We start from the raw sequence: 26,625 nt of genomic DNA on the forward strand, positions 1-26,625 counted from the left end.
CACCAATTGGAGGCAAGCTTTCATAAGTTATCCGGTTTATACATTGTAAGAAAGGCCATGATTTGTTGTTTGGGACTTTGGGTTGATGTCAGTTTAAACTAATTTGCATACACATATTCAATACAATCGTGGCCCGACTTGCTTTAAGGATGAAGGAAAGATTTACCCGAAGGTGCATTATTTTTTTTCCTTCGCCATAAGGATTATCAAGGGCGTTGCATAAACAACTCTGGTCATGCCAGTCTTTTGAGACTGCCACTGGGAGCATGTAACCCAGTGCTACCTGCCACGTGGTCGGGTTATCGACGACGAAACCAACACCCCTTACTGCTTTGCTAGTGGGGAGGGTGGCTGTGACACCCCACCAGGACCAAAAAGAACACCTGGCAAAGGGCGGATGCACTCCTGGTGGGAGCCAAACAGCCATCCAGTAAGGAGGTTGTGTCTCCTTAAAAACACCCATCCGGTTTGGGCCGGTTCAGGTCATACCAAAGACTTTCAAAATGGTACGTGCTGCGTCTTTGCTTGAAAAAGATAGAGCATGGACAATCCCCATTGGTTGTTATTCATGGGGAGGAGGAAATTCCTCTTGAGTGCTATATAATTACAGCATGTCAAATTATGAACTGTATTATAATTATAGCACGTCAAACTATGAACTCGATTATAATTATAGCACGTCAAACTATGAACTGTGTTATCATTATAGCACGTCAAATTATGAACTGTATTATAATTACAGCATGTCAAATTATGAACTGTATTATAATTATAGCATGTCAAACTATGAACTCGATTATAATTATAGCACGTCAAACTATGAACTGTATTATCATTATAGCCTCGTCAAACTATGAACTGTATTATAATTACAGCATGTCAAATTATGAACTGTATTATAATTATAGCATGTCAAACTATGAACTCGATTATAATTATAGCACGTCAAATTATGAACTGTTTTATAATTATAGCCTCGTCAAACTATGAACTGTATTATAATTACAGCATGTCAAATTATGAACTGTATTATAATTATAGCACGTCAAACTATGAATTGTATTATAATTATAGCACATCAAACTATGAATTGTATTATAATTATAGCACGTCAAACTATGAATTGTATTATAATTATAGCACGTCAAACTATGAACTCTATTATAATTATAGCACGTCAAATTATGAACTGTATTATCATTATAGCACGTCAAACTATGAACTGTATTATAATTATAGCACGTCAAACTATGAATTGTATTATAATTATAGCACGTCAAACTATGAACTCTATTATAATTATAGCACGTCAAACTATGAATTGTATTATCATTATAGCACGTCAAATTATGAACTGTTTTATAATTATAGCCTCGTCAAACTATGAACTGTATTATAATTATAGCATGTCAAACTATGAACGGTATTATAATTATAGCATGTCAAACTATGAATTGTATTATAATTATAGCATGTCAAATTATGAACTGTATTATAATTATAGCATGTCAAACTATGAACTGAAAAATGGACTGTCAAACTATGAACTGTATTATAATTATAGCATGTCAAACTATGAACTGTATTATAATTATAGCATGTCAAACTATGAACTGTATTATAATTATAGCATGTCAAACTATGGACTGTATTACAATTATAGCACTTTAAATGATGAACTGTATTATAATTATAGCACGTCAAACTATGAACTGTATTATAATTATAGCACGTCAAATTATGAACTGTATTATAATTATAGCATATCAAACTATGAACTGTATTTTAATTACAGCATGTCAAATTATGAACTGTATTATAATTATACCATGTCAAACTATAAATTGCATTATAATTATAGCATATCAAATTATGAACTGTATTATAATTATAGCACGTCAAACATATGATCTGTATTATAATTATAGCATGTCAAACTATGAATTGTATTATAATTATAGCACATCAAACTATGAACTGTATTATCATTATAGCATGTCAAACTATGAATTGTATTATAATTATAGCACGTCAAACTATGAACTGTATTATCATTATAGCATGTCAAATTATGAACTGTATTATAATTATAGCACGTCAATCTATGAAATTTATTATAATTATAGCACATCAAACTATGAATTGTATTATAATTACAGCACGTCAAACTATGAACTGTATTATAATTATAGCATGTCAAACTATGAATTGTATGATAATTATAGCACATCAAACTATGAAATGTATGATAATTATAGCATGTCAACCTATGAACTGTATTATAATTATAGCATGTCAACCTATGAACTGTATTATAATTATAGCATGTCAAACTATGAACTGTATTATAATTATAGCACGTCAAACTATGAACTGTATTATAATTATAGCACGTCAAACTATGAACTGTATTATAATTATAGCATGTCAAACTATGAACTGTATTATAATTATAGCATGTCAAACTATGAACGGTATTATAATTATAGCATGTCAAACTGTGAACTGTATTATAATTATGAACTGTATTATAATTATAGCACGTGAAACTATGAACTGTATTATAATTATAGCACGTGAAACTATGAACTGTATTATAATTATAGCACGTCAAACGATGAACTGTATTGTAATTATAGCATGTCAAACTATGAACGGTATTATAATTATAGCATGTCAAACTGTGAACGGTATTATAATTATGAACTGTATTATAATTATAGCACGTCAAACTATGAACTATATTATAATTATATTATCGCACGTCAAACCATGACTTTGCTAAATTCCATGACTTTGCTAACAACTGAGGAGGCTGCAGACTGCCGATCTGAGATATGAAGAATGGAGCGGCAGAGTGTGGAGTCATCAGCAAAGAGATAGAGAGGATTTTCAAGAGAGTCAGGGAGATCATTGATGAATACCAGAGAAAGCACAGGACCCAGAACACTGCCTTGAGGAACTCCAGCCTGAACAGGAAGGGGAGATGAGAGGAACCCATTCAGGGCCACACGTTGACGACAACCAGAGAGGAAGTCCGCAAGTCATGCGTGGAGATTTCCATGGATACCATAGGAGGAGAGTTTGGTGAGCCGAGCGGGGTGCCAGACCGTATCGAAGGCATGTGATATGTCAAGGGAGACAGCTCTACTTTCCTGTTTGGCATTGAGGACCTCCATCCATTTTTGAGACAGCAGAAGCAGTACCAGCTTGCTGGGATGAATGATCCCGGTGTGTACCCCGGTTTAGAATAGGTACACCGTATCCCTGCGCATCATAAGAGGCGACCAAGGGTTGGCGTCAGGAAGGGCATCCGGCCATAAAAACATTGCCTCAAACAGGGAACCGTGATTGTCATGGGGCCCGCAAGGCCAACCCCCACTTTAGCGGGGAAAAATGGCCTCAAAACGATCATTCATTCATATTTCAGAAGCAGCATGTCCAGAGAAGAGTGACCTGGTCTGAAAACAAATTGATGATCAGAGATCAAGCCATTGGAGAAGAGGAAAGATTTGATATCTGAAGCAATGATGGATTCCATGACTTTGCTGATAATTGGGAGACGGCTGATTGGTCTAAATCTGGAGACGGTTGCTGACAGATCTTGTGCATCCTGCAGGAATATTTGGGGTACAGAGCACAGACAGAGCTGGGGGAGCAAGGCCAGAGAGGAGTCGGTAGGAGACAGAAAGACCACCAACCTGCCTACGGTGAGAGAGAGAAAGTACTTAAACAATCAGCTTCATCACAGGAGATTCCAATGATTCTGAAAGCTTTGGTTTCTACAGCATGAAGCCGAGCTAGGTGTGAGGCAGGAGCACCAGCCCAGAGGGGAGAGCAGTACTCCATGAAGCTGCGGATGAAAACTTTGTTTGTTTGGAAAAATCGAAAACAGTTGCACCTCTATATCTCCAAAACCACTCCATGGAAAAAATTGAAATATGGCTCAATGTCAAGCACTTCCTTTGGGGAATAAGATATGTCAATGATGATGTCATCAGTACCGTAATAATGACGTCATAATTCGGCAAGTACGACGCTTGATTCGATCAGTATGAATTTTTTTCTCTGCAATACTTGGACCGATTTACACGAAATTTTCACCACAGGAGCGCCTCCACCTATAGAATATTTTAATGATAAGTATGACGTAATAGTTCAGTGGTAAAGGCGCCATCTTGCAAAAACCGAAAAACTTTGCCCCATCTATATCTCCGACCCCGCTCCATGGAAAAAATTGAAACATGGCTCATTGTCAAGCACTCCCCATGGGGAATAAGATATGTTATTGATGATGTCATCAATGCCTTCATTATGACGCCATAATTCGACAAGTACAACGCTTGATTCGATAAGTAATGAAAGTATTTTTTTCTTAGCAACTATTGGTCTGATGGACACTAAAACTTCACCATAGGAGTGCCTCCTCCAGTATAATTTTTTTGAATGATAATTATGACATAGGTCACGTAGTACAGGCACCATCTTGGAAAAAACGAAAAGCTTTGCACCTCTATATCTCCGAAACCTCTACATGGAAAACAAGAAAGAGCAATAGGTGATCGCAGACCCTCGCTGGGATGTTTTTTAAGGCTTTTGTGTCAAAACAAATATGGCGGCCGAAACACGTCACCGATGACGTCATCATTAATTTTTTTTCTCCACCAATTTATCCCCAGATGACGCTCAATAAATTTAATCTTGATCGATGAAGTTCTGTACTTGTCGAATTATGACGTCATAATGGAGGCACATATGACATCATCATTAACATATTGTTGAGGTTTTGACATTGTACATATAACATCATTAAAGGTTAAAGGTTTGCCCCCTATAGTATAGTTAGTCCACAAGCAACACGTAGGCCCATTAGAATTAGTTATGTCATAGTATGTGTAAGAGTAGGCCATTTCCCTCGTGATATCTGCGTTGTGTAAAGAAATGAGCTTAGGTCCTTTTCATTTTGCGGCCACCCTTCATTTTCATCATGGGCAAACTCGATCACGAGCCCCATTTGGCATCCCTCAAGTTTGTTACGCTTTGGCCGCCAGCAGCATTCGCTGCCCTTGGTTTCACTCAAAACTAGTCGGGTAACCACGATGTAGGCCTAAGAAGGGGGATGGGCACGAGGGGCGAAGTGTGGCCGCGTCAAGCAGCACGTCAGAGGCGGTGACGGTAAGAGCAACAGCCAACCAGGGCTGAGAGGGCATGGCTTGATAGGGCGTGGTACAGAGCGTCTAGTAAGTTCCAGAGGGTTCGCTGGGCACGGCTATATAAGCCAGCGCACAAAGCCCTTGAACAGGACTGGCTGGAAAAGGACTTGATGAGGACTGATGCAAAAGGACTGGCTGGAAGAGGACTGCCCTTATGAGGACTGGCCAGAAGGACTTATGAGAAGGACTCACATGCATACGGAGTTACGAGAAGGGAGAGGCAGGCGCTCGAGTTGGGAGAGAACTGATCCAGAGCACTCGTGTGAGAACTGCATTGAGAGGACCGGCGTGCACATGATAGTTTCGAGGCCATTGATTGAGAAGCGCATTGTTCGCGGTTATTGAACTGTTCGCTTATTACGTACGCGGCTGAGCCGCAAGTGTAACCGCCAAAGCCAGCCCTGCCGTTCGCCCTGTAACAATCCCGTGCGCGAAAACGACACGCGGAGAGCTCCTGCCGTCTGTTTCATCTGCTTCGCGGTGCGAGTTGGGGACCGGAGAGTGAGCTGCCTGGACATCATCCCTGGACCATCAACCTGACCATCTGCAATCCCGGTGTGAGTGTGTCTGAGTGTGACGGGCCCGTTTGTCTTGGGATAAGTTAAGACTGTTTAAGGCTGCACTGTGTATTCTTCTTCTTCTTCTTATTGTACAAAGTGTAAATAAATCGTGTTATTCCTTTCTTCCCAATTTGACCGTTTCAGTCATTTCTTCCAATGGGTAAACGTGGCACGATTACGAACCACTTGGATCGGGTTTAGTCCTTGATAACGGCTCGGGTCACGGGTTCGCTACCGCTCGGCGTATCCACCAACACCCGTGATTCGGGCGGGGCTTATTTCCTCGTTTCTGGGCGGCGCGAGTACTTATAGTAGGGGAGCTCCCAATAGAGTTCGTGACCATTTTCCCGTGATCAAGGTTTGAAGGTTGATTTTGAAAGATAAAAATATATATAAAAAAATAAGCTTGGGTATCTTTTTTTAAAATGCGGGCTAACTCGGCCAGAGGACAAAATCCAAGATGTCCGCCAAAACCGCGAAATCGGGCATATTTCCGCCTACGTGAATGCTACATATACATATTGGGTGTCCATATGTGGGTTTTTCTGGGCCCAGATCTTGCATCTTACATCAGTCAAGTGATATTGTGACTTAAAATGATATTAAATGATTAATGTTGACCAAAATCCAAGATGGCCGCTGCAAAAAACCATGTATTGTATATGTTCATAATTGTGCATACCATAGATTCATCGCTGGCGTCTAAATACAGTTTTACATGACTAGTGTTTTCATTTATAACCTTATTGTTACTATGAATGACTTTTTGAGCAGGTAACGAACCAAGATTGCTGCCTTATCTACAAGATGGTTTGATTAAGTTTCACAGGTAGTTGTTAGTATTAATTTCCAGGGAGTACCAGGGTGGACAATGGATCAAGGCATTACAGTTAAGTATATTCAACTAATAATAGTTAAAATATTAGTTAAGTCCCTTTCTTTAAGAGATAAAGATCTGTCCTGTTCAATATTTAAGTTCAGTTAAGTATTAACATCATTCATATCATGCTGTCTGATGTACGGTATGTACAGTAAGTAATAGGTTTTATTTTTCATTGCAGAGTATACCATGGCGACACCACCCATTCAAGGAAAGAAGAGAAAGAGTGAAGATGAGGACCAGCCTCCAGGACTATCAAGCTCCAGTGAGTGTATCCTCTGTCATAAGCATTGTGATGAGGAAAAGAGTAGCTTAAGCCCAGAAGCCTGGCAGCATCTCCAACAACAAGCAGAACGATGGAGAGGATTGGACAAATACGGTCAAGTCTTTGATGCAGTGCCATGGCACAATGGACCAGCTGGAATATATTTCCACAAACTGTGTAAAGTTCAACTGGCCAGTAACTATAAATTGGAGCAGGCACTAAAGCGACAAAAGAAATGTTTTGAAACAGAAATCTCTCGCAGCGATGATGTAGCTGACGAAGCACCTGGACCATCTTGCGCTCAGAGACAATCACGATCACAAACCGGTATTATACAAGACAAACATTTGTGTATTTGGTGTATGAAGGGAGAAGACCTGAAACACCCTGGACGGGACAAGTGGCACATCATGCAACAAATGGATGCATGGCATGTCTTCAAAGGTCACACAGTCCATCTGGACGACGAGAATATGCGGGATCGCATTTTGACACTGATTGATTCCACGTCAGATCCATTTGCCACAGAGATCCGCTACCATCGGTCATGTTGGACGAAATACATCAAAGTCCATGATTATAATGATCAACATTTGCACATGCACAATGTACGACTGGCAGAAGTACGTCAAATGTTTTTCAAACATGTGCGCACTGTAATTTTTGAAAGACATGAACTCCGAACACTACAGAGCCTTCTACAAGACTACACGCAAATGCTGGTGAACTTTGGCATGACTGTGAACACTGTGAAGTCTAGCACAATAAAATCTATGCTCCAAACGGAATTCAGCGACCAAATTGGTTTCCACGAAAGAGTTACAAAAAACAAGAGCTCAATGGTTTTTGACACGTCAGCTGGTGGAACATACATAGAAGCTGCTGTAAATTGCCTAGGTGCAACTGATGACCAACTCGTCTCAATTGTAGCGCAACGAATTAGAGCTGCAGCAGCAAAAGTATCGCCAATGATCTGGCCACCTCACATTGACGATTTACTCAATGAGGACGAAACAAGCAGCCTACTGAAACAGCTCATTTCCCGTCTCAAGTCTTCAAAACCTCAGCGTGACCTTGATATGGAGGATGACGACTCTGCAATGGGGGAAGCATCTCAGATGAACTTGAAGCTCACTTGACTGTCCTGCGGAATCCTTCCTCAACAGCAGAAGAACGGCAGGAATGTTATGCACTTCTGGAAGCCAACCAAGAGGTTATTTCATTGGTGGCAGATGAGTTCAATAGAATTGAGGAGTCCGGTGGTTCAATGGCAAAGTACTGGATCACATTTATGGAGATGACTGAAATATTGATGATGAATCTGCATGCGTTGAGAATCCAGAACTGGGAACAATTCAAGTCGACATTACGTTTAATGCTACCATGGATCCAGATTTATGACAACGATAAATATGGACGGTGGTTGGTTGAGTATTGGCTGGAAATGGAATCCCTCCCAGAGGATGTAGCACAATACATGCGAGATGGCTTATTTGCTCAATCCATGTCGGGAAAGCCTTACTCATGTTTGCCATTGGATCTCTGGATCGAGATGACAATGAACAAGGGTTCAAAGATGAAAGCTGGCTGGCTCAAAATTTTGAAGAACGAAAAGATGCTGCTGTCACATTCCCGAAATGCTAACAATGTTAATAGAGTCCGATCCTCACTGCATGATCTTGCCAGCACATCAGAATCAAAACGACATCACAGTGAAAATGCTCCCACTCGCATGAAGGAAGACGAACAAGCTGTACAAGATATTAACAACTGCATCACTGAATTCGGCTGTGACCCTTTCAATGAAGAAAACAAGGTCTTGAAGTCACTACAGTCTGGAATGGTAGCTTCTGATGACCTCATTCAAGATTTTGAATCGGTCCACACCGATGGCGAGAAATGCTTGAAGGCATTCTGTGAAGACAGAATGTTCAGCAGCAACAAACCTTTCCATGCAACCATTCACAGGAATTTGAGACGGAACTTCAGCAACCCACCTTCAGTCAAGACTGGCGAGCGCATCATGAAGTCAGACGCAATGGAGAACAGAGCGATGGCAGCAGTTGTCTCACTTGCTGAAAATGACACCGAAAATTTCACCTTGTCAGAGATAATGTCGTACCGAGTCACAGATGAATGTCTGCCAATATTCAATATCAACGGCACCATGAAAAAAGTGCAAAAATCTAAGTTGGTAGAAAAATTCAAGCTACATGCGTTGGAACCAACACCAGACAAGTACACGGCGATCCTGGACATGGGATTTATATGGCGTTTGTCTACGCCATCGGTAGAAGACAGGGAAAAGGCTGATGGAATTTCCTACACCTGGGGAGACTACGCATCGAAGGTGTTCGCCGTCATTATGAGCAGACATAAATATGCATCACAAGTTGTGTTTGTCAATGACAGATATGATGTTTCCCTGACCGTCAAGGATAGCGAACGCAAGCTTCGAAAAAGCACTTCTGGATTTTCAGATGGCTCCAAGAATGTATTTTTCAAGCAGTCGGACAAATTCCCATCTGCCAAAGGATTTCAAGACTTCTTCCACAATGCAACAAACAAGCAGCACCTACAGATCTTTCTCAGAAACGAGTTCAGCGTGTTGTACCGAAACTATTCTAACACTGAATTTGTCTACTGCGTTGGGCCCACATGTGTCAATCTATCGACAGGTTTGCCTGTTACAGACTTCCAGTGTGAACAGTTAGAAGCAGACACATGCATGTTCTTCATCTACTCACAAATACGTAAAGCTGGAATAGAAACACCTGTTATCATCGACGCAGAAGATACGGACGTGCTTGTATTGGCATCGTATGTTGCTCATAGAACTGAAGGGGTGCTCGCAATGAAGTACAAAAAGCAGTTCATAGATTGTACAGCTTTCTGCCCGAAGGAAATAGCAGATATCATAGTTCCTCTTCACGTCCACAGCGGCTCAGACACAACAGCAGCATTCTTTGGACATGGGAAGAAAACCATCTTCGACATATCATCCACTTCACCTGAAGCTAGAGCGTTCCTCAGTGAAGTAGGGAAACACCTACCGGTCCCTCAGCAGGTGCTTGATCATATGACGCTGTACACCATACGGTACATATACAAGGACAAACAAAGTACCACTCTGTGTGATGCTCGGGCCAGGAAGTGGCGACAAATGAAAAGGAAATCAATACTGCGGCTTCCACTAGACAAAGAATCTCACGATTTGAAAGTCAAGAGAGTGAACTATCAAACCTACGTGTTGCTCAACTATGAAAAACCTGATGCGCCACCGTCTCCTTTATCTCATGGCTGGCATCTCGAGGAAGGCATGTGTCTTCCATTGAGGTACATTCACCCAGCACTCCCAGAAAAACTAACTCAGGCTTTGGAAAGCAGCCCAACTATGGATGATCCAGTCGAGTCTGGGTCCGAGACGGACGATTCGGACAGTGAATAACAATTTCAATCTATCCAACACAAACAAACTGTTATAACAACTATTGTCATTTTCAACCCTACCGTATATGCTACTTGTGCAATGTGTATCACTGCTTGTAAATGTAATGTCATGTCACTGTAAATATAATAAAACAAAATAGAGAAAGATAAATTCTTTCTTACTGATTGCAAATGAAAACCTTGAACATTGTGTCAAATAAAAGACGTTGCAATAGATACAATGTACAGTAGCCATAACTGCTTATCTAACGGGCGAGAGGCAGCCATCTTGGCTCGTTACCTGCTCAAAAAGTCATTCATAGTAACAGTAAGGTTATAAATGAAAACACTAGTCATGTAAAACTGTATTTAGACGCCAGCGATGAATCTATGGTATGCACAATTATGAACAAAAACAATACATGGTTTTTTGCAGCGGCCATCTTGGATTTTGGTCAACATTAATCATTTAATATCATTTTAAGTCACAATATCACTTGACTGATGTAAGATGCAAGATCTGGGCCCAGAAAAACCCACATATGGACACCCAATATGTATATGTAGCATTCACGTAGGCGGAAATATGCCCGATTTCGCGGTTTTGGCGGACATCTTGGATTTTGTCCTCTGGCCGAGTTAGCCCGCATTTTAAAAAAAGATACCCAAGCTTATTTTTTTATATATATTTTTATCTTTCAAAATCAACCTTCAAACCTTGATCACGGGAAAATGGTCACGAACTCTATTGGGAGCTCCCCTACTATTAGGTATTAGTGATTAGTCCTACGACCCTACTTCACGCTGTCCAGGAGTGATGTCATAGGTCCCGGGTCCCGTCGGCTAGTCAAAGACAAGGGGACTAATCCCCCCTTGGTAAGGGGAAAAGGCCGGCGCTGAGATCCGCAACAATATTTTATTGCCCATGGAGAGTTCTTTAAAATGAGCCATGGCTCAATTTTTTATGCTAGTGAGGTACCCATGCTACGCACGGGTGGGAGGCCAGAAGCAAAGAGACAATGCAGAAACGGCGAATGCTAAAGCATGAAACCAATAAATTCCACATTACTGTAGCACCTTCAGTCGCATGCCAGACATGGACAGCAAGTTCGTGAAGGACTTCCATGAAAAACGTACCCGTTCGCAAACAAACAGTTATGTGTGTTCCATTCCCAGTTAATGGCGAATCTGCATATGGCGATCCGCAAATTCACATTTAGAAAGTAGAAACCGTCATGGCATTCCGTCATTCACTTGAACTCGATATCTCTTTTTTCATTCCAAACAGCATAACTCCAATCACAAATTAAATAAAATTAATATGAAAAATAAACTTTTAACAACATTCGTGACATAAACAAATATTTAAATCCTGATGTGAAGTTCAGTACGGTTGGGTGAATACAATTAGGAATTCAAAATCGTAATTGTATTCACTCAATTCCAATCATCAATTGATACTTTAACAAAACGATGAACACGAATCGTGCTACACGATTAAGGTTTAACGATTAAACATTACGATTGAACGACGGTTGTATTGGGATATTATCAAACCCGCGCATTGCCGTCATCTGTCCACTTCCGCATTCGTGGCAGGTTCATAATTCTCATCAAAATCTAAACAGTATTTGTGGAATTTCAATAAAAGCCACATCACTGTTCGTATCGGTAAATATTATTCCATACGGTAGTTTGGAAAAACTGGAAAATTGGAAAAATTGGAAAAACAATATAGCCTATTTTACTCCAGGGGGTCCTAAGATTACCCACCCAAAATATCGTTGCGATCGGTTCAGCCGTTTTTGCGGTACCTTCAAACGGACAGACAGATGGACATTTGGTGAATTATAGTAAGATGCAGCGCTTTCAGAGATATGGAGGGGCAACGTATTTCAGTTTTTCCAAGATGGCGGTCGAACCACGTGCCCGATGACGTCATCATTAAAAAAAAAATTATATAGCATAAATCTTTGAAAATATTCTCCTCTTAAACTGCTTAACCGATCAATGCAAATCTTTAACTAATTGATCAACTACCCATGGGAAATATAGTTTGATAAAAGTGACATCATCAGTCACAGGTCTGGTAGCCATATTGGATCAAAAAAAAAACCCCTTGAAAAACAGAAGAGTTGGCTGCACAAAGTCCTTCTCAAGACTGCACAGAGTATTCTTTGAATACCAGCTAGTTTAATTTTGTGACACAATTCGATTGATTTCTGCTGAGCTGTAGTTTTTTATCTAACACACACGAGTGAGATTCACAACAGCGTTAAAGATTTGTAGAGGAGCTCTCCTAAATGAAAAACTCCATTTGTTTATTATTCCGAGACAAGATACATTTAGCGTAGTGAGCGCCATGGCGGAGTAGACAATGGTTGTGTAAATGTTAAGTTTTGTTTTTAATACCACCAAGACCTGATAACTAACTGTGCCTGGTTTTATTACCGTTTATAATAATTGGTCTTTTAGACGTGACATAATTTGTGACACAATTGCCGAGCTTGTGACAATTTGTGAAATTAATTTCCTTCCGTGAAAACGACCCAATTATTTAGTCGGTAAAATAGGTAGACTAAGCGGTGTATAGATTGCACTGCGTTGTTCACACGGTTTGTCTTGAATTTTATTTTTATGACCTACTTATAAAATGTTTATAAAGCAAGTGTAATTATTTACAATGAAACATTGGGCTGGAAGAAAAATGCAACTTTTTAAGATGATACAAAGTAATTGCGGAAGTTGCTTTTTCAAGCCTTTTACACACGTGTTGTGGTGAAAGGCTTTGGCGAGGTTCAGCGTTAACAAGCCAAGGTACTGACGTGTGTACGTGTGTACGTGTGTACGTGTGTACGTGTGTACGTGTGTACGTGTGTACGTGTGTCCGTGTGTCCGTGTGTCCGTGTGTCCGTGTGTCGTTATCTCCAAATGCTGGGTTCAGAAGGTGGAGCGGCGTCTTCCCAGGTCTCGATGTATCCACGTGTGTGTGTGTGTGTGTGTGTGTGTGTGTGTGTGTGTGTGTGTGTGTGTGTGTGTGTGTGTGTGTGTGTGTGTGTGTGTGTGTGTGTGTGTGTGTGTGTGTGTGTGTGTGTGTGTGTGTGTGTGTGTGTGTGTAACAAGCAATCTGTCCCCCCCCCCCACAACCCCTACCCCCCACCCCCCTATCTTTCACCTGCACTAGGGGTGGGGAGAAGGAAATAAACTAATTATTTGACTTTGAAACGGTGATAACACTTTTTATGACATAATTTTGACATGACATGACAACTTTTATGACATGACATATTACATAATTTGTCTTACACACACACACACACACACACACACACACACACACACACACACACACACACACACACACACACACACACACACACACACACACACACACACAGACATACACACATACACACATACACACATACACACATACACACACACCTATGGCAGTAACCTATCGCTCCTGGAGTGCACGGTGTTTTAACCGTGGGGTTCACTCACTTCATACATCCAAACTGTGCACACAACCTTTCACATTGGTTCTTACTCATGAATAATGGTTCAAAAGGTCGTTGTTTCTGTCGAATTTAACATACTTTTTCAGCATTTCTTTCAAACGACATTGATAAATCACTAAATAACAAGAAATTACATCGCAGAACTATATACTCGTGATGATACCCGGATGGTTTACTCCCGGAACGTGTTTGTAAGTGACCGCCTAATGCTGCAATGCCTTGTTCACTCCGCTTCGGCACTACTAACAAAGGTGAAATGTGTAACGTGTGTTAGCTGGAAGTTTATTTGATTTTCCTCATCTTTGCATGAAGATTTTATGATATCTGATATTATCTTGCTTTTATGGTCAATCCCAAGCCAATTTTTAGGCCCCATGACTTCCTTGGCGCACCAACTGCAGCGCCTGGCTTTGCCAGGAGCCCCGGCGGAACACACTGGTCGCAGAACACAATCGCTGCTCTTCTTACCTGCGGAGGCTGCAGAGAAAGACAGGGAAACGATCTTTGCAATCGGTAGGCCGTCTCGTGGGGCTCGGTCAAAAGGTCAAATATCAAAAAGTGTAATTACAGGCACATTTTAAAACCTTTTTAAATGAAACTTTGTGCGAGTATATGCAATTGACATTGGGAGAAGCATGTAATGTCATGAATCTTTGGATTTGATTTCAAGAAAACCTCATTGGTGTTCAATCTCAGGAATAGGCTTCTTTATCAATGTCTGCCTTCCACAATTGAGTGGCTATTTTCAGTATGTTTTCTCTGATTACAAACAATTTCCTTGCTCTTTGTGAGGAAATGTTACATTTTGATATATTTACGTACTCTATATCTGGAACATGGCTGGCATGTGATGACACAATCACTATGGCTGATCCAATTCCCCCCTGGTTATCATTTCAATCTTTGTTCAAGAGAGCAGGTGCATGGGGGTGACCTTGCATGTGTATCGAAGTTGACCTTTCCTAATTGATTCCATGACTCCATATCGATCATTTGAACATTTTGGTGCATCTGTTGGTTCACCTTTAAAATTCAAACTATAAAAATTTACAGAGCTCCAAAGCAACATGCTTCATGGTGTGATGATTCACCCGAAAAAATTATATTGCTGGTCTCTGGTCAGACCAAAGTTCCAGAATTGATGTGGCGATGCAGGTTTTTTTTTTGGTTTTTTTTTGAAAAGCATGGATTGCACATATAAAGGTGTTGTTTTTTTGTGTTATCATGCCTTGCGGTCCTCCTCATCTGCCGTGGCACCATCCAGAGAGAAAGTAAAGACATCCAATGGGACAGGTCGGCCTTTTTGTAAATAATGAACACAAGCTTAATAAGTTATTTTAAAATGTATTTATTCTGAAAATCATTCGGTTCTTCAAGCATATTATAGACTGACTTGCATGGTTGGTAAACAAGTAGTTAAAAAAAAAAAAAAACAAACATGGTGTGAATACCTTGTTATACTATTTCTACAAGTAGGCAAGGTAGCAGCATTTTCAAGATGCCCAATACCCCTCACCTGTGATGTATTGTTGATCATGCTGGGTGACTTAAACCACCAGCACTGATCCCTATTTAGGAGGACTGTATGAAAATAGTGTCAGTACAAACTAGGTATAGATCAAAGTCAGTTTGAAATATGGATCAGATGTGAAAAACATTTTTCAATACACGTTCACAAGTGTGCAGATGGAAAAGCAAGTATGAAAACATAGCTTTATACCAGGTAAAAATTATGTGTATGACAAAACTTATACATGCAAAAAGATGCAGATCTTGTAAGCAAGTCGTGGTGAAAATTAAAATACTGACGGGAGTGATACATAAATGAAAAAATGCAAGAGAGGCCTATTGTTCCTTCATCATGTTCATTTCAAGTACATGTATCAATACAAAGTCTTAATTTTTCTGCAGCAAGCAAGTCGCAAAGGCTAGAAACCATTCCTCCCCATCACTGCAAATACCAACAAGTATTTTGCTTCAAAGACTTCTTTCTATTTGACTGTTAGTCAAATATTAGAAGTTTATAAACTTCCTTTTTCTTTTCAGAATGGTTGACTTCGTTGGAGTAGCTTTGTAGGTGTGACATATTGGGTATATGTCCTGAGCTTCAGGTCCACTCAGCAAATCATCTCCCGATGCATAATGACAGACTGCTGCGAACACCTCAGAAGAATAGTAGCTCACCTCAACTGGCTGAACACATTGCAAGTCATTCCTCACAAACACTCTCTTCAAAATATGCTTTCCCTCGGGATCTAAATCATGTGGCACAAAGTCTTCAAGGTCTGTCCCACAAGTGTAGTCAACTCGACTCAGGGCAGCATCCAGCTGATCTAGTTGCTCCTGTTTTAGCTTTCGTGCTGCATGCAGAACCCTAGGTTTATCACACTCCTGACAAGAAACTGTTCTTTTGACACGTGCTGACGTTTGCGCGGATGGATTAAAGGGTAGTCCATGGGCCATCTGTTATCCTTCTTTGAGTGATGGGCGATCACGTTCAGTTGTCGGAGTTCCATACACTTCAGTAAACCCCTTGTTGTGGAGTCAATCAGCAGCCATGATGGGATCATGAAGGTGATGGAGCTTTTCAAACTCAGCTTCTGGCAGTCTTGGGGCTTTGTGGAATTGACATCCAGGATCAGAACACTTCTTGACACAGAAACTGTAGTGTCTGACTTGGCAGTGCTTGTCAAAGAAGTTCTTCAGACTATCTGATTTGTTTAGAACTTTCATGGTGGCTTTTGGGGGCAAATCTGCATTGATCTGGTGGACATGGTCATGATGGGCATCTATTTCATCACGAGTGGCAGGACTAAACGATTTAAAGGGGACGTCCTTCAACTTTAACTGGCGGAACAGGGATGATATCAGGCAGATGGTGTCCTGGAGGCTATCAGACAGTGAGTCATTGAGGGCTGGATCCTTTGTGGCAGCTGTACGGATGTCTGTAACACTATTGCACTTGGCTAGCAAAGCCTCTATTTCTGGTGACATTTCCTGGCGCATGACTCCAACAGCCTGCAGAGCTAAATTCAAAATCGACATGATTCGCTCACATGGATTTTTCAGGAATGGCCAGGTGGTGTTCGTACTGCAATGACGGCATCAAAATCACCCTAAAGGAATAATGCAATGAGTGACAGCTGTACCGAGAGGTAGTTTACTCTGTGGTCTGGACCACCATCAGAATACAAGAACATCACTTACTTCAATGGTTCTTCACCACCTTTAAGAATCTTTATCATCTCTGTGGCATGGCGTAAGGGTGAGGAGGACTGGAAAACGGAATCCTTCAAGGCAGTGTAGACTTGACCCTGGTAAAAACTGCCCTCTATAGTCTCTGGAATGTCAATCTGAAGGACTACACTCGGTGTCAAGGTCATCTTGGTAAAGTCATGGTCCGACGCCTCAAAGGACTGGTTCAGGCCTATCAGAACTTTCTTGCCCCTCTCGACTGTGGCAACTGGTTGTCCAGGTTCACCAACTTTCACTTTGTTTGTCATCAACACACAGCATTTCTGAATGTCCTCGCAGCATGACAGCCATCTCCTTTTGATATCGAAACAAAGCAGATGCATAGTGGGTGTCCTGATGTTCTTTGCACAACTGCTTCTGCTGTATCATAAATTTGATTTTAAGGTGGCCTGTGTACTGCAGAGATGCCTTTGATGTTGGGTTTTTTGGCCAGAACTGTAATTGGAGCCACTGCGGTGATGGTATGGGAACATCTGGAGGACACTCCTTTGAAACACATTCAAGTAGATTTGGGACAGACATAGCTGTTGCCAAGTATGTCACAGTTCCATGACGTCTTTCCTGTACTGCAGTTTCTACAACATTCTCCATATATTTCTCAACTTCTACCCAAAAAGGCTCATACTTTGATGGCCTCCCTGGGTTGTGCTCCTTCAGGTCAATAACAATATCTGGGTCACCAAGCTCGAGAAACTGCTTAACACGTTTGTCTATGACAGCAGTATTTGCATCGTGTGCAGATGTGCAGTCCCCTTTAAGTTTTTTGTACATCTCCCTCAAATAACAGGGTTTGGTCTGAGCAATTTTGTCAAACACAGAGAGAAACTCTCTATGCATCTGCCTTGTATGGAACTGGGGCAATTGGTTTTGGACTGATTGTGACACACACACAGATTTGGACATGATGGCATCACAGGAAGCTGTTGACATTTCAGGGACTTTCCAAATGAAATGAAAATTACTAACATTTCCACCTGGAGTATGTGTGTATAAAACAGTAGGGAATGCAAGTCCATGTTTTTTCAGTTGTCAATTCTTCATATCATATTTTCCTATCAAGTGATAAAAAGTCATTCACAAAAACTGGAATGAAGTCCTCCAAATCCCGAATCTTCTCGATCAACAATTGAAATTTTCGGACAAATGGCACTTGAGACGTATGCGACGGCAGGACCAGCATACTTGTACACTCTTCAGTAGGACGAACCTGCAAAAAATATACAAAACTAAGAATATTTGCAACAGCTATATTTTATTTCTTTAATAAAATTCTTAACAATTTAAATATTTTTGCATTTTAATTTATTAAATAAATATACCCAATATATTTGTACCACTAAAATCATGATGATGTAGATATTGTGCAATCACATACAATCTTGTACATGTACATACCGGTTTTGAAAGGCTCTGGTTCAAACTTTTCTCTTCACTTTTCTTCTTCATGTATTCAGCATACTTGTTCATCGCCAAAGCCAGAGATTTCAAACCACAAAACATCTCTCTCCATTCATCATTTTTCAACCATGGCTGAAAATAAATCAATATAAAAAATTAACACAGAATTTGCACCCTCTAACCATTCACACCAGTTCATTCTGCATGCCTGACTCACGTAGCTAGAGCAGACAGTGAATCAGGTATTGGCAAATCATATTATATAGCTAGGGATTTATAGGATGGTGATTTTGATCATGATGTTCATACCTGTTCTAAAATGTTGAAGAGCTGCTGTGATAGTGTCACCAATTCATCATGGTTGAGTCGCTGTGGCAAGTGCTTATGCTTTCTAGGGTCATTAAATCCCATAAAAGAGTCAAAAATGTGAGGAACTCCACACAGCTGCTGTTGCAGGGTTGGTCTATGGGGGTCTAACATCCAAAGTGTATCGTAGAGAACCCCCACAAAATGTTCTCCAAGGTGTAGGTTCCCTCCTCCAACCGAGGTCACCGGCACGCAAAAACGTTAGGATGGAGTTGTAAAGTTCGAACTTCGCATTTTTTCGTGTCGTGTCTCGGGCACGGGGCAGGTTTTTTTCTTTGGTAGACTGCATCATGAGTTCAAAAGCATTAGTCACCGCGGCCCTCTTTTGAACAACTGGCATGTCTACCACGAATTTAAAATACTTCCCGAATTCCAGACAGTCACTAACTTGTTCCGTAAGGGGGATAGCTTGGAAAAATCCGCCGGGGGATAATCCAACCATCGCAGTGACCTTCGATCCAGCGTGTTCTGCGTCCAGGACAAATTGATCAGCACTGCCGGAGGCCAGAGTCCCATCGCACACCGATTCGTACACATAAAGAATTGCCGAGCCATCACACGATACAATGCCGAAAGGTCGAAGAGTTTTCACTCCACAAACAAGAGATACAGAAATAAGCGGCATATTTAGACCACAAAATAACTAATTTGACTCGCAATGTTTGTCCGAGTTTTCACAACACCGCCATTTTAATATCCATGTGTTGTGATCCGGCAGCGCAATTCCCGCGCGGGCGCGAATACTTGAGGCGGCGCGGCATTGTTTATGTTTAATGTGGTCTTTAATTTATGATGTGCTCTATATTATATAGACGGCGCGTGCTGTTGTAGGTACCGTTGGAAATTTGAAAAAAAATAAATTGTTGACGCGCAGGGTCAAAATCGATGCGCGCGCTGACCAGAGACTGGAAATATATATTTTTGGCCTTATGGTTGGCAGGATGCCCTAGAGGTACGCACACTCGCCTCTAAGCTGTCTTTCCTGGGTTCAAATCCCGACCCAGCTATAAACTGTCAGTTCACTGTTTCACAGGCAGGCGGATTCATCAATGTGTGTGCGCGCCGTCCCTCGGATGGACGTTAAACCCGGAGTCCTGTATGCCAGCATTTGTTGGTGGACGTTAAAGATCCCATGGTGTCCTTCGCAAAGAGTCGGCGAGTATCGCCGGCACCATGGCCAAATTCCCAATTCCTGCCCTAACTAGGCGAATGTCAGGCCTGGCCAGCCGGTTCGTGAAGGCTTGTGCCAAGCTTCCCTCGGCCAACCCCACAAGGTGGCATAATAGTGGTTGTTAAAGAAGAAGAAGAAAAAGTTGTGATTTTTATGGCGTAGCCGATAGGGCAAAGCCGTCTAAAGCAATGTATGTATGTATGTATGTATGTCCCCTCAAACGTATACCAATCAGAGCTGAGGATCTGGTCACTTGACAGGGTGATGTGATTACATCTGTCATTATGGCGGTACGGCGGCTGACACTCCACACACCGCCATTTTGACTTGTATGCCGTTCATGCCAAACATATCGTCGAACCTTTCGTATATCACAATCGCCATGCTCTACCTTGACGTTTTTCATTCAGTGTGAAACACAAACAAACCGATTGTTAAAATGACCATCAAATATCGAAAGCATCGGCGTTACGTCTCTTCCAACAAAACGGTATGTACCCAACCCTTATGGGGTATAATATAGATTACAGTAGATCTTCCCTCAGTTCTGTAAGTAAAACCTACCTCATGAATGTCTGGATTCCTCCAAATATCTTTGTTTCATGTTATAAGCAGCATTAGCGACTGTTTAAAAAGCGAATCCGATGCGTTTGTGGTTTATAATATTTTACAAGCCTGGCTACGCCGCTGTTAGACTTTCGGTCTTGTTTTTATTTGGTGTATGTGTAACAAACAGTAAGTGCAATGTTACTTCACCACATGGCATATTATTTTGTTCCACACTAGTATGCAATAACTGGATCCATTTCGGCCTTTTTATTTTTGATATATTCCACTGGTGCACTTATTATAACCTACTTGATTTGGAAGAGTTTCCATGAATTGTTTTTTCACTTTTCCTTTCTTCTGCCATTTTGCCATACACCTGATTGCTTTTGTCATTTCATTGGGATGTTTTCTCGTCTTGATCTCAAAACTCCACTTAGTTCCTCCCACAGTTTATTTTCTGCTCTTTCTTCTTAATCGCAGTAGTTCTTTCAAAGTCAATTTTTACTTTTACAGTGGTAGTAATAGTTGTCCACATCAAGTTTTACTGTTTCCCTTTCTTATGACTTCAGCTTGGGTTATCAATATTCTTGGTGTTGCTAGAATCACCATTGCTGTTGCTCTGTAAGTGTCATGATGGCAACATGATGATGTCATGATGTCCACAACAACTATGTCACAATCACCATGTCAAATTGCTCATTTCACTCTGAAAAACGATGGCAACATCTCCACAGGTACAGTTTTGTAACCTGCACCGGGTTTCCTTGGTGGGCCGCAATTGCTGCCTGACAGTAGGAAACATCTCATTTCCACTCTTGGTGGCCTTCCATGGTGGTTTATGGCCTGGCACACCTTTCTTCCCATCTCAGGTCTCATTTTCACTTTCCTGTAGTGTTTGTTTTGGTTTTCCTCAATCTCACTCTGCAGTTAATTTTTACTCTATAATAATTTAATTTAAGTATGTTTCTTAATTTTGCTTTCGTCAGCCAGGCCTTTTTTCTCTTTACTGATTTGCAACCAATGCTTGGTTTTGTTTATATGAACCCTGCTACAGCAGCTTCATCTGCAAAGTTCAGGCACCATTACTGGTTTGTCAAAAGCTTGGTGTTGCTTAATGGTTAAGGTGATTAAGGTGTTGCTCAATGTGATTTTTGAAGTGTGTTTAATGGGGGTAGAGGCACTGTTGTCTCGGAGCAGACTAGCTAACCCCTCCCAGTCCTTTTTTGTTCTGTGAAGACTACTTTTTACATGTCTTGTTTCAATCCAAGGGGCTGGTTGTTCTGCTTTTGTTTTCTTTGTGTAGTCCCCACCTCGAGTGGCCTTCTGGCTTTGTGGCGGGCAATATCCCATAAAAAATATAACTTGCTTGAGATCTTAGGGTCTAGAGTTTGAGCCCCTGTCATGCCATTTGAATAATACTATGTGGGTTGACTCAGCTTGTCTTCCTTCTGAAGTCGGCAAAATGAGTACTAGCTTGCTGGTAATGGGTGGGGGGAGGGGAGGGGGTGGAGTTGGTGGCACGCGGCATCAGCCGCGTTGGCGGCACACCTCCAGAAAATAATGCACCCAACAGCTGCAGGCTGCATTTGAACCACCACTGGTTTGTCTATTCATCTCTGCAATTAAATAAAACTAACTTGCTAATTGCAAGCTTTCTAAAACGGATTTCTCACTCGTGTAATTATTGCATATGATACCCCAATGATTTATAGTCTGGGAAGAACAAATCAAGATTTGGCAATCTGCTTGTGAATCTAAAGCTGTTGTTTCATTCAATTCAGGGTGCACTGGCTTGGAGCAGCTCGTGAGCATCGACCCATTTTTTTCCAACTTTGGAAAGAGCCTTTTCAGTACTGCTGCAATTGGCCTGGAAAGGAGTGTGCAAGGACGAGAGGCCAACAAGTACCTGGATGAAAGAATTGAGCTCTTTCTCACTCGTCTTTCACCCTTCTTTCTCCTGAAACCTGCACAGAAATGCCTCGAGTGGTTGGTTAACAGGTATGTTATTGAACCTCCATATGACTTGATGGTTGCCCGTTATTCTGCTTCGATACTAATGAATTGAAATCGTTTTTTGAGGAAGCGTTTAATTTCAATTGCTCAAAAATGCAACTTTCAAAGGTATGTTGAGAATCAATTTTTACCCCACGTACGTGAAGTGAAAAGCAGGGTTAAGCAATATTGGTTCACTCTGTCTGTTTGCCTGCTTACAGACGTCAGTCTAGGATCATTGAACCACTTAACTTAACCACCTCCGCCACCAAAGGTGGACAGAGGTTATGTTTTCACCCCTGTTTGTCTTTTTTTTTTGGTCTGTGAGCAGGATATCTCAAAGTTTTGGACGTATTCGGACGAAATTTGGCGGACAGATTGGGTTTGTGACAAGAGCAAGTTGCTTAGATTTTGGTTGAGGTCCGGATGCAGATCCGGCCTATCGATCGGCTACAAAACGTAAACTGTTCAGCATGCTCCACTGGCGGAGATATGCGCTGTACCGAGTGCCATTCTCATTACAATTTAATTTTACATTGAACACCGTTGAACACAAATTGGAACATGAACCTGCAGTTTACCAGTACTTTGCCTCTGAAATTGGCACGATGTATGAAATCTCATCCCAATCACGCATGTGCAGGGAGGAGTAAGGTAATATATATATTTAGTCTGTCTGCCTGTTTGTCAGTCAACTGAAATTGAAAATCATTCCAAACAGGAAACTATACAGACTATGTTTAAGGGCGTCAATAAGGCCACAAACAACGGGCATATACAACTAATTTAACGTGTTAAATAAGGCGGTGTAAAAGACGGTGCGTCAATGGTGGTAAAGTTTTTTTTTCTTTTTTCTAAAGCCTTTAAAACCCTTATTTTAATTAGACTGAATTATACTTGAACACTTGAGAACACAAATCGCCACCTTTGGGCTTTCAAAAACCCGTTTCGCAGTACACATTGTAAAACTATTTATGCTGTCGTATGCGCTGAGGGCAGAGTAACTGGGCCATTCAGCATTCAGACAAAAATGGTGTCACCTAGCACTGTTTGTTTAGTCAAACATGCAATGCAGGGGTTAAAAAGACCCTTCCCATGTCCTTTTTCTCAAGACTGCATGGGGTAAGGTGTTCAATGAACACTTGTTATTTTCAATTTTGGTTTATTATCTTATAAACTAGCAGAAGTACCCAGCTTTGCTCGGGAGGTTTCATGGGAATTTGGTTTACGAGTTGGTTGGCATGAATTTTCGAGGAAAGCCAGATTAGAATGTGTGCATGAGGCAATCCTTTTTTTTGCCATTCGATGGTGTACATGTGGCAATGTACTGATCGAAAAATATGTGATTTGGTGATAAGGTCCATTAATTTCGCCACTTTGAGACGGAATACTCTGGCAGTGAGGTCATGTCTGTGAAAATGTGTTTGTCCGCAAAGTAGCTCATCCTGGATTTCTTTCCATGTTGGATTGCAAGTAAATGTGATAAAGAGATCAGGTCGCCCATGAATGTGGACATATGTCATTGCATCTTGAGTTCTTTCATGCATGTATCTGGGGCTGCCTGTAACGCTTGATGGTAGGATGCAGAGTTGGCCAAGCTCTCCTCCAGCCACATCATTGTACATTCCGTCTCGCAAGTGTATGTAGGAGTCAGATCTTAATTATTTTTGGTGGATCCTGATGTAATGCAACCACTCTGCTTCAATCTTTGCATACATGTCCACAGCGAATTGATGGAAGAGGTTCTAACTTCGATGAATTAGGTTAAAGGAATTGCCACGAACCATAAAGCGATGAGCATAGAAGTCCATGCAAGAGACAGTTTTTGTTGAGTTTGTACCAGCCTGTGGAATATTAAAGTGGTAGCCATCTTCTCCATTCACGAAGAGCAAAGGATACTGGAGGGCATCGTAAGATCTATGGGTTTCACTGATGAAGTTAAGGTTGTTGTCACGACATTTGAGGACAATGTCTCTTCTGCCATATTCTTGGCCAGTCATAATGACAGCCACCTCATTACGTGCTGGAGCATTGAATCGGCGTGCATGCTCACCGGATGGTCTTTTGTCAGCATCAATGATGATCTGAAATTCCAGGGTAGGAGCATTCTCAAGGGCATATTTAAAACTTTCGACAGAGCTGTTACTTGAATGAAGCATTTATTGCATCTTCAAAATTAAATCAAATCTTGTAACCTGGTTGCTGTTGTATCTACTCGGGGCCTGTTGTTGAAGATCTCCAACAAAGTATATCTGCAAATACCGAGGCTGTTCATTTGGTAGAGGCTGGAGGGATCCCATCCTGTGGTAAATCTGTCCCTGAACTTTGAATGTTGGCATGAATCCTCCCTCTGTGATGACATTGGCGCCGAATGACGTCATTTGAAAGGCACAATTGTATTTCCGAATATTCTGAAGGAAATGTTTGGACTCTGGAGTGGTGCCAAGAAGAAGATCCTTAAGTGGCTCAGGTGGTTCAGGAAGCATAGTCAGCTGAACTTTGCCATTAGTGCAACACATGCCTGGTGTTTCTTTATCCCACTTTTTGGCGCTACACTTGTCACAAATCTTAGACATGGAACCAATGGTCACTAATTCGTGTGATGCATAATCATGGCTTGGATCATAGTTGAAAGCACCTTGGTACCACTGTTGCGTAGTGAATGGTCGAGATCTTACCTCAGCATGACTTGTCCTATCTCTTTGACGCCTTGTCTGACGTTCATCTGGAGTTTCCTCCTGCCGTCGAGTTGACTGTCGGAAGACCTGTTCTTGGAGGCGAGACTGCCTCTGTTCTAGTGCTTCCTGCTGCCTTTCAGCTCTTCGTCTGGCAGCGTTTTCTTGGAGTCGTGACTGTCTTTCCTCGAGTATCTCTTGGTCTATAAGAGCTGATCGCCTGCGTGCCAGGGTTTGAAGTTCCTGCTGATGTTCTGCATCTGTCCGTGCTTCAGTTCTCTTCGTGTCTGCATATGGAGGGCTGCAGGCGACTTTCCGAAATTTGGCCGCTTTTTGGGTGGCATCGTAGTAGGGAAAACTGTCGGTTTTCGTTTGATAATGGGAAGAGGTGGGGAAAACACTCGTTTTTTATGGAAAATGTTCACTTTACTTATAAAATAGGAATAAATCAGAGATTTTCGAAGGTAGGAATAAATGGGAATAAAAAAAATAGGAATAAATCTGAGAAATAGGAATAATAATAATAACTAGAACTGCCACTTTAAAACTGCTGGCAGTGATGACCGGTTGACTCGCACCCACTTTTGATACAACCCCACTTTTGATACAACCCCACTTTTGATATAACCCCACTTTTGATACAACCCCACTTTTGATACAACCCCACTTTTGATACAACCCCACTTTTGATACAACCCCACTTTTGATACAACCCCACTTTTGATACAACCCCACTTTTGATACAACCCCACTTTTGATACAACCCCACTTTCATTGGACATGCTTTGACACAACGCCCTTGGATATAACCCTGACACACACACACACACACACACACACACACACACACACACACACACACACACACACACACACACACACACACACACACACACACACACACACACACACACACACACACACCAACCCCCCCACCCCCCTGCCTACACACACACATCCCCCCACACACACACACACATCCCCCCTACACACACACACACACACCCCAACACACACACACACACCCCACCCCAACACAACACACACACACACACACCACCCCAACACACACACACACACACACACCCCACCCCAACACACACACACACCCCACCCCAACACACACACACACCCCACCCCAACACACACACACACCCCACCCCAACACACACACACACCCCACCCCAACACACACACACACACACACACACACACACATACCCCCCCCCCCCCCCCCTCGAGCAACGCTTGGTACCCTTGCTAGTCTGCATTATGAAAGTGATGAACGTATAATTTTCTCAGCTGGGCAGACTTTAGCAATACAACTGGTGAACACCAAGAAGGTCTACAG

General features: G+C 41.6%; 1 protein-coding gene across 1 annotated transcript in view; it reads left to right on the forward strand.

Annotated features, from left to right (window-relative positions):
• Nucleotides 1-13,067: 13,067 nt before the first annotated feature.
• The window catches only part of HEATR1 (HEAT repeat containing 1), a gene marked incomplete at its 3' end in the record, with an annotated part of 95,092 nt that continues 81,534 nt past the window's right edge, over nt 13,068-26,625 (forward strand). Inside the window, 3 exon segments of the mRNA XM_078766309.1 lie at nt 13,068-13,164; nt 14,227-14,381; nt 22,389-22,605. Of these exon segments, the coding sequence (XP_078622435.1) occupies nt 14,243-14,381; nt 22,389-22,605 (356 nt within the window).

The sequence above is a fragment of the Myxine glutinosa genome, chromosome 12 (assembly GCF_964187855.1).
Source record: "Myxine glutinosa chromosome 12, kmMyxGlut1.1, whole genome shotgun sequence".
NCBI classification, from domain to species: Eukaryota; Metazoa; Chordata; class Myxini; order Myxiniformes; family Myxinidae; genus Myxine; species Myxine glutinosa.